This window comes from Gavialis gangeticus, unplaced genomic scaffold, assembly GCF_001723915.1.
Source record: "Gavialis gangeticus isolate Ggan-Ray unplaced genomic scaffold, GavGan_comp1, whole genome shotgun sequence".
NCBI lineage: Eukaryota > Metazoa > Chordata > Crocodylia > Gavialidae > Gavialis > Gavialis gangeticus.
The window spans coordinates 18,563,607-18,572,852 of record NW_017729016.1 but is presented as its reverse complement, the minus strand read 5'-3'; the positions used below and the strand labels follow the sequence as shown (position 1 = coordinate 18,572,852).

At 38.3% G+C, this 9,246-nt stretch overlaps 1 protein-coding gene across 1 annotated transcript in view; it reads right to left on the bottom strand.

Annotated features, from left to right (window-relative positions):
* Positions 1–9,246, bottom strand: part of SDK1 (sidekick cell adhesion molecule 1) — a 551,260-nt gene that overhangs the window by 527,731 nt on the left and 14,283 nt on the right. The window contains exon 3 of the mRNA XM_019512615.1: positions 651–757. Coding sequence (XP_019368160.1) covers positions 651–757 — 107 coding nt within the window. The remainder of the gene's footprint in view (positions 1–650; positions 758–9,246) is intronic.

Genomic DNA, 9,246 nt, shown 5'->3' with positions numbered 1-9,246 from the left:
GGGGGGGGGGATGCGTGCACGTGTGTGTGTGTGCGCACCATCTCTTTGCTGGCCACAATCACAAAGGTATTATCAGGTCACCTGGGTCTCCTCATGGATTTCCACTTTGTTACAACAGCCAGATGGTCAAAGTTTAACTCGAATATGCTGAAATCCCAGCTATGAGTGACTTGAATCTGTAAACTCCTTCCATTACCCCCTTCCATACTTTGTGACATTGTTTCTTTCCAGGGACCTTTTTGCTATAGTACAGCTCCGAAACATTGTCTCTCCCCTCAGACCGCTCTAAGAGGACCTTGCCTCTCCCAGTCTCATTATATCCATCAGTTATACATGAGGAAGAAACCAGCCTGATAACTGGCCCTCCATTGGGCTTAGAAGGTAAAACATAGGAAATAGTCTCAATATGTGCAGTTCAATGTGCGTTTGAACTTCTCTCTCAGATGACTACAGACAACATAAAACTTCTTGCATTATGGTATTTTAAAATACCTCTTTTATATATATATATATATATAGAGAGAGAGAGAGAGAGAGAGAGAGAGTCAGTTCATATATATGACAATTTTTACTATTATTCTGTGGTAACTACATACAAGAAATTAACTGGTTTGCCAATAAATGACAAAGTAATGTCTCTTCGTACATACATGCCACTTGGACTTCAGATTTTCTTTGCAAGAGTGCTCCCATCCTGTTTCGCACAACACATTGATAAAACCCAGCATCAGACCTCTGCAAGGCTGGGATAAGGTACCTGTGAGACACAAAGAGAAAGGCAGAGTTATGCAATATCCTGTGTTATGGTTGTCAGTGCTACTATCAGTTTCCAAAAGCAAGTCACTCCAAAAGAAAAAGGGGTCCAACTGCTTCTAAATTTTGCATTGTGTTTTCTCATCCTTTAACACTGAACAAGCTGCTTCACCTAAAGCTTGTTCGTCTTTTTCCAATGAACAAGGCTGGATGAAAATTACTTGCACTCTCATTTCATCTATGAGCTCAGGCTCCACGAGATTCTGTACTATATCCACAAATAAAATATTTGAATTACATGCCAAAAAACTTTCAGCAATAAGCTCCAAGTATGATGAGACTAATTAGATTCCACATTTTGCCTGGAAATATTGACTTAAATGTTTCCCTCAACTCAATTTACCTTCATCCATAAGGCAAGAAAAATCTAATATTTTGCCCAGAGGTGATGTAATAAAAAAGAAATCTAAATGTTGGCATTGGGGAGGCTTTCCAGCAAAATTAAAACTCTGCCATGGAAAGCATCATCTACTACACTGTCTGACCATCTTAAGTCATAAGAGTATTAGGAAAGACAAGGTGCATTGTATATTGTATTTTTCTGCCCCTCAGCATACTTTAAAAGTCACTTAGTCTACTAATTGTTCATCTTCTTCATTCAACTATATCCGATTAGTCAACCTGAAAATGAGCTGATAGGCACAGTTTTAATGTGAATAAAACATCTGAGTAATATAGATAATCCTGCATTAAACAAATATTAATCAAAGTACATATTCCCTCCGGTCACCTTCTGGAGATCTTATGGCAGGATTAATGAAACCCTTTATGAAAAGATAAGGGAAAATAATACCACTGAATTTTAATCTTCCATATTTTATTCCACTCGAAGAAAAGGTTCTACACACACATGCACAAATTAATCCGTGAACAGAATCTGATGCTATGAAAATCAGATGGTATGAGCAGGGTGGGAGAAGTCTCATTTATTTAAATGATAAATGAAGAATCAAGCCACCAGTTATGATAACTGTAGCGTAATTACTGCCAAATATACATTAGTGCAGAAGTCAGACAACCTAAGACCAGTGGATTAAAATCAACAAGTGCTGGTGAGAAAATAGAATTCCTTCCTTCCATCGTTACCACCCCCCCCCACCACCCCATGAAGGTGATTAAAACAAAACACCATAAACTACCAAATAATCGACACATCACTTTTATAGTTCGTTTTTCTTTATACTTTACAGTTTTTACACACTTCTTTTATTTCCTTCAAAATGTTGTCCTCTTCTACTTGGCCAATATTAAGATGTTTCTTTGTTTTAAATGGAGCCAAAATTAAACTTCCTGTTTCCTTGGTATTCATCTGCACTAAGCTAGAACTACAGAGGTTCATTTACTGCTAGCCTGATAAAACAGATGCAGTTGATAAGAAGTGTTACTTTGATTTCCCTTTCTCAGACTTATTTATGTTTCACCAGGGAAACTCTCTCAACATGTTTATCTGTCGTCCGGAGAAAGGTTTACCAAAAAGAGGCTACCTACACCGAAACTCCTATGCATCATAAATGCACTGAAGGGATGGCTTCTTGCTTTGAGTCTACTGTCTAGCCATGTACAAGCAAGACAAACAGATAAACATTTTCAGGCATGGCCAACCTACCATAACAGTTTTGCATCCCCATTTGTGAAAACGGTGCAGATATCTGCTCACACTAGGACAGGGGCGGGTAATCATTTAGGGCGGAGGCCACTTACTGAGTTTAGGCAAGCCATCAAGGGCCGCATGACAGGCAGCCAGGGGCAGATAAATATTAATTTTCTAAATATTTTAGGGGCCCCGCAGGCTGGATAGAATAGCCTGGCAGGCCGCATCCGCCCCATGGGGCGCATTTTGCCCACCCCTGCACTAGGAGCAATTGTGCTGTATCAGGGAGCTTGTACAGGTTTTGTAACCTAATGTAGCCAGGCTGTAGCCGTACTGGTCTAGAGGCAAAAGCGCAGTTAAGACCTCATCTACTTTTCAGTTCTATTTATCTACCAAGTATTCCAGAAAGGAACAAAAAACCTAAATGCAACAAGCTATAAAGGAGAGTGTTGGTTTTCTTTGTTTTTGAACGATGCGACTCTCCAGTGCACTGTAAGCACAGTTTAAAGAGACCTAGTAAATCTGCTTTTAAAAGGACAGGATGTATCATTTTCTTTGACAGATCCACTGTTCAAGAAGGTACAAACTTGAAGCGTCTAGAGGAAGAGGTCAGTCTCAGATATCCCTTTCCCATCCCCAATATAGGTTCTAGTCATTAGCACCAAAGAAGGATACTGCAATTTCAACCATGCAACCCAACAGTACTGGCTGAAGTGGTTAATGCAGGACTCCACTTTCAAAAAGATTTAGACAAACTGGAAAATGTTTAAAATATGAACTCAGACACTTTCAGTTTTCAGTAAATGTTATATTTGGCTTGAATGCTGTGTTGACCATAATTATTATTGCTACTTAAATATTTATGAATGCAATAAAATAGTATTACTCCATTTTTCCCAGGCCAATGTGCTTCCTCGGCTCATCTACTTTGTCTGCCTTGCCTTTAGTTTATTCACTATTTGGAACAGGGATTGCCAGTCATTATATGTTGGTATGGCACCCAGCTCCATTGTGCTCAAATTGACTGCAGACTCTCAATGCTTTCACAATACATGCTAGGGTAGATGATAATGAAATTATAATTGTTCCCTATACCGCACAGCAAGAAACTCCTGCTCAAAAGCTTACAGTCAGGATGATGGGCTTGACAAGTAAGTGAAGGAGAGATTAAAGAGGGGGATTACAGAGATGCTTACCCTATCACTCAGTTTAGAAATACACACATCATGCTGGTTCAATATGCTTTTTGTTTGTGAGGCTGTGTTGAACAAACAATCTTTTTGTAGAGAAAGCTGTAGCAGAATGCAACTTGAATGAGGCACAGATGGAGGGTTGAAAAAATGTTTTGCAATGGTGATCGGAGAGAAAGAGGCAGCATGGAAGATGACATAAAGACTTTTACGGAAGAAGATGAAAAGGGGACCAGGTTGGTTCAACTGGTGGTTTGGCAGTGTTTGGGGAGGAGAAAGAGTGCTAAACAGACTGGGGAAGCGATGCTTTCTGCACTTGTGATGTAGGGCCTTAAAAGCAAAAAACCCAAGTTTTTTAAATTTGCTGCAGGACACCTCGAGGAGCCAGTAAAGCAACTCCTGAACGCAGGAAGTAGTGCAGGCCTGCCAAATTCTATTGCTCATATCTTGTTCTACAAAAATAACTGACCAGACTCCTCTGGAAGGATGTCCTGGAAAGGTTTCCAACCATCAGAAATAGGTCTTTTCCTCACACCCTTTCTCTGCTAGAATAAAAAACCCAAAACCAATGCAGACTGGAAGAAGGGAAATGTAGATTCAAATGTTAGTAGCAGTTTGAGACCTTAATAGTAACAGGACAGAAGTCAACTGAACTCCTTCTTTTAGTGTTCCTGAAAACATTCATATATATAAGTATAAATCAGCCTTCAAAGGTGGTCTTCAAATTTAGGTACAAGTCATGGTCATTTGCTCAGAGTCCTATTTTCTTTATTGCCATGTCAGGACCTCATTATAGAAAACCTTCTCAAAGAGAACTGAATACAGACAGCAGTGCCTCAAGCAATAAAGAAACTTCTAGCAGTAGAAATATGTTGGAGTCAGGTGAAGAAAAAGGCAAATGTATGTAATTCACTCTTCTTCATCTCCAAGAAAACTTGGAAGGATAACAGGAAGTTCTACCGGGTAGTGAAAGCATGCCTTATCTAGGTGTTGCCGCACATCCCATTAGTAACCTAGTTTTGCCAATTTACAACATCAATAGTCTTAGAGCATTCCCAACCTGACCCATTGACCATAATAGCCTCTGCCTACTATAACTAGCTCTTCATACAAAACAAAGCCATGTATCTTATCATTCACTCTTGGAGTGTCCCAAAACCTCGGAGAATTAAAAGAAACTCAAATATGTCGTGGTCGTGTTAGCAATTTTGCAGTGGTGATAGTCCAGGAAAAATATGAGAGGCAAGGATTTGGGTGCATGGTATCTTTTATCAGACCACCTGTATAGTTGGGAGGGACAGAGTCAAGATTTTGGGTACCAGGCAACCAGGTCTGAGGCAGGGTGAAGTGGTCCAAGAAAATATATCACGCACAAAAATCCCTGCCTCGCAATAAATGAAAAATATTTTTTATCCAGACACACACAAATAACATACCCATTATCTAGATATCTTGACATTTCAGAAAACAGCAAGTACCTTAACACGAGAGGGGAAAAAAACATCTTGTACTTAAGCATCAACATAAACACCATTTGAATCTAAAAGTTCCATTTAATTGGCAAAGTATGGCAAAGAAATTTAAGACAAGGTGCTCTAAATGGTATAAGCCTTTGTCACACTTACATGCAAATTAATGCAATATAAATTTAAATTTACGGTGAACTAAATGATAAATGCTACTTTTCAATGTCACCACTGACAAGGATTTTGTCTGAATTTTCCTAAACTGCTAACTGCAAAACTAAAATTACTGAAAATAAAGTCCCTGATTCTGCAAAAACTTGGAGAAATTTATATTCATTCTCATGACGAGTCCCATTTACTAAAATGATACTATCTCATATACTTAAGGTTAAGTGTGTGTGTAAGTGTTTGCAGCACCTAGAAGCTACAACTGTTAAATTTCTCTCCTAATGGTATAAAATCCTTGTAGTGTCAAAACAAAATTGCTTCAGTATTAACAGTTAAAATTATTCAGGGCCCTGGCAGATGTTACACTTAAAAAGTGATTAATCAGTTAATCACATCTTAAGTAACCCGGCCAAACATTCATGCAAGTAATGGCACAATAAAACAGGGAATAAGGAAGAAAGTTATTACAGAAAATATGTGTAATAACTAGAATGCCACGCTGGCTGAAAATACAGCACAGACTATCCATCTTGTATTCAAGTTTGTGTTGTTCTTGCAATAACGTTGTTACTGAGACTCAATTTTTTTTAAAGGTAACATCTAAAATTCTGCCTAAAACAAGGAAAGCAATTAAAGAAAAAAAATATAAAACATCTGCTTAACTGATTTAAGGCTACTGAATGGGAATAATACAAAGAATTAACAACATGTACATTTTTCAAAATAAATACTTATTTTTTAAATTTGTTAAAAATTTAAACAACCCTGATTAAAATCCAAAAACCAGGATTTAAGTATGACTTTTACCCAGCCAATTCTGCCTTCCATGTTACAGGAGAAAAAGAGAGAAAAATCATTCTTCTTTAAAAATCAGGAGGTGAAAGTTTTCTGTGGACTACATATATATTCATATCAACAGTGAAAACCATTTTATTTTTTACTATGATCAAGAAATGATTTTGCCTTCATTCTGCATGCACTCTAACAAGACAGAGGACATTTCCAGTGTCCAAATGCCAGGGGGGGCACTTAGAAGCTTCTATGGATCTGTGCGAGTAATTTAGAAAAATGGACAGTTTATTTGCTTTGAAAGTACAGCCAAGTAGAGACTAGCAGTCTAGAAGGTTTCCACTGCAAGACGGATAGTGCCATGTACCAAAAAAATCTATAGCATAAGTCTTTGATTCAGGAATATGAAGGTTTACTTGGCTAGACTGATTAAGATTCCTTGGCATTCAAAGTCAAACACTTGACCAAAGTTCTCAGCAGAGCTGCAAGCAGAAGTTGAGTTTAAACCTTCACCTCTTGTTTTTTCCCAATTCCCACTTTAAATAGAATATCCAAGTTAAAAGTCAGTCTATTAGGGAAAGCCTCTTAATAACTCTAGTCACAAAGGGTGCCTGTACATGAGCTGGGAGGCTGCCTCGATAGTATAATTCCAGTATGTTGTAGCAGACTCGATTAATCGAGTCTCCTGGAGCATGGTAATTACCACGCTGCTCCAGCCAGCCGCTGTGTCTTGTGTATCAGCCTCCCTGCGCTTCAAAATGCTGGCAGGGGCACTTTAACTAAAGGTCGTTTGATGAGCTGATATAAGAGACGCTCCAAGAGCCACTCTAATTAAAGGGCCCCCACCCACTCCTGGAGCATGTGTAAAAATGCCCAAAGATAGTGTTACAAGGCAACAAGTTAAAAACAAGAAAGCTTCACAAGAAAAGTTACTGAGGTCAATATTATCTATTCAGACTACACAGAGAGTACATTACACACATCCTATTTGAGATATTTTCATATAAAGTGAATGTAAACTATCCTGCAGTATCCCAACAATAAATATAAAAAACTGTGCAGCTGTTAAGTGGGTACATTGCCATCAGGCTGTTTCTTTTAAGCTAAATAGGATTCAACATCCAAGATCACCAAATATGGGACAGGGCAGCTACTGAGGGTCCGAGGTTTCTAGTTCTTTTTAATGAGCATTAACATGAATGAACAGATAAAGAAAGAAAGAAAGAAAGAAAGAAAGAAAGAAAGAAAGAAAGAAAGAGAAAAAGCACCAGCATGAAGTCAGATACTGTTGAGGAAGACTAATACTCACTATCCAATATTCTTCTTTCAACCGGCTAATATTGACTTGTTTTTCATTGTGACATGTCTATCTCAGGCCACAAAGAAGTTATGAGGTTTATCTATAAATATTTAAGACAAGCTAGTGTATGCAAAGTCACTCCAAAAACCATGCTGTGCATATATAATTAGCATCTTTGAATAACGAAAAGCTTTCTCCCCTAGATAATGCCAGGTATTCATTCAGGGTCACCAGTGTCAAGGCAATCCTGTGCAAAGATTCCAGCTCATTCTTTATTCACTGAGTGTGTTATAAGCAGCACAGAAATATTTTAAACACATTACAGTGTAGTCTTTACTTGAACCAAAATATATGAATAACATCAGTTACAGCTCATTTCTGATCAATGATTCAGTTTGCAGCCGTTCCCAGGTACCTAAAAAAATTCATTTATTTGAACAGGAGTTTACCTAAAGGAAGTCTAATACCTGTTACAGCAATTTCAAAGTTTAAAACCTGCAGCCAAAATCTTTAGATCTAGGCATGTTCTGCCTTGTGTTATATTCATTCTAATGTATGTATGGCAAAGAATCCTTTCTGGGAAAATATGTGCATGCTCAACGTTTTCAGTGCATACAAGGTCAAAAGCCTTATCTTGGGCTGTGGAGAATGATTCAAAATTAATAACAGCACTGCAATATTCAAATTAACATTTTATGTAAATGTTATTGTAATTATTATTAGCTAATATTTTCCCAGCTTTGAGTGCTGATATCATTGTAGCAGGTATGTACTTTAATTAAATGTGAAAACAAGAACAGTTAAACAAATGCTAAATAAAATAAATATGCCTTGCCATCATGACCTGAAGTTCATTTGACTAAATTAAGTACAAAGATAGGAAATCAGGTACTGTATGGGTATAGATATGTTTGCAACACATCCTGAAATGTTATTGTACACAGATCTAAATTTATATTACAAGATGAGTAAATGGTAAAACGAACATTTTGTTATCTGGTGAGTTTATTAGGGATGTGCGCAAATCTGAATACTAATCACCATGGCGGTCTGAACTTTGTTTCAGTCGCACATCAACCACAATTTTATTCCGATTTCTTTCAGAAGCAGAATGCGGAAGTCTCTCATTCTCCCTGAGATCTCTAAAGCTCAACTCCTGCTCTTTGCCTTGTCTAATCCCGCAGAGATCCTGGGTCCTGCTTTCACAGCTAGGCCTGTCCTCCTCCTAAACACCTCAGTATCCTACAAGTAACACTGGCTGGTTTTGGATCCTTCAATCAGCTTCCCTGTTGATAATACACTGCAGTAGACTTTACTCCCGTCAATCAAAAGAGCAGCCCTGACTGCAAGTGATGCACCGGCTCCCAGCTGTGATTCATCATCCTATTAGTTGTTTTCTTTTGAAAAGTATTACAAAAAAATCTCCATTTTTAAAAATGTATAAACACTGTCTATAATGCGTGTACAACTCATTTTAAGATACCAGCCCACCATAATACAAGTAATTTACAACCTTGAATAGATTTGTGAAATACCAGCTGTTAAGTTAGAAGTGATCCCACTTCCATCTGGATCGCATCAATGCTGATACTGAAGGCAGGCAGACTGACACCCTATATATTAACCGAGAGAGGCATAAGCTTTCATAAGCAACAGCTGGCTTTGTCATTAATATCCTTTGTCATAGCATCCGTCTGAATTAAGCTATAAAGGTGCCACTATGCCCTTCCTTCTGCCTGATATTAGACTAACATGGCTATCTACCTCTCAGTGGGTGCATCTACACATGCTACTGCAAAGCAACAAACTGTAGCATACATCACACCAGTGTTTATTGTTCCCAGGCACCGCATTTACACATACATCCAAGAACTGAGCATATTGAGCCAGGCTGAAGCAGCCCCAGCTGGCAGCAGTTTGGGTTGGGGG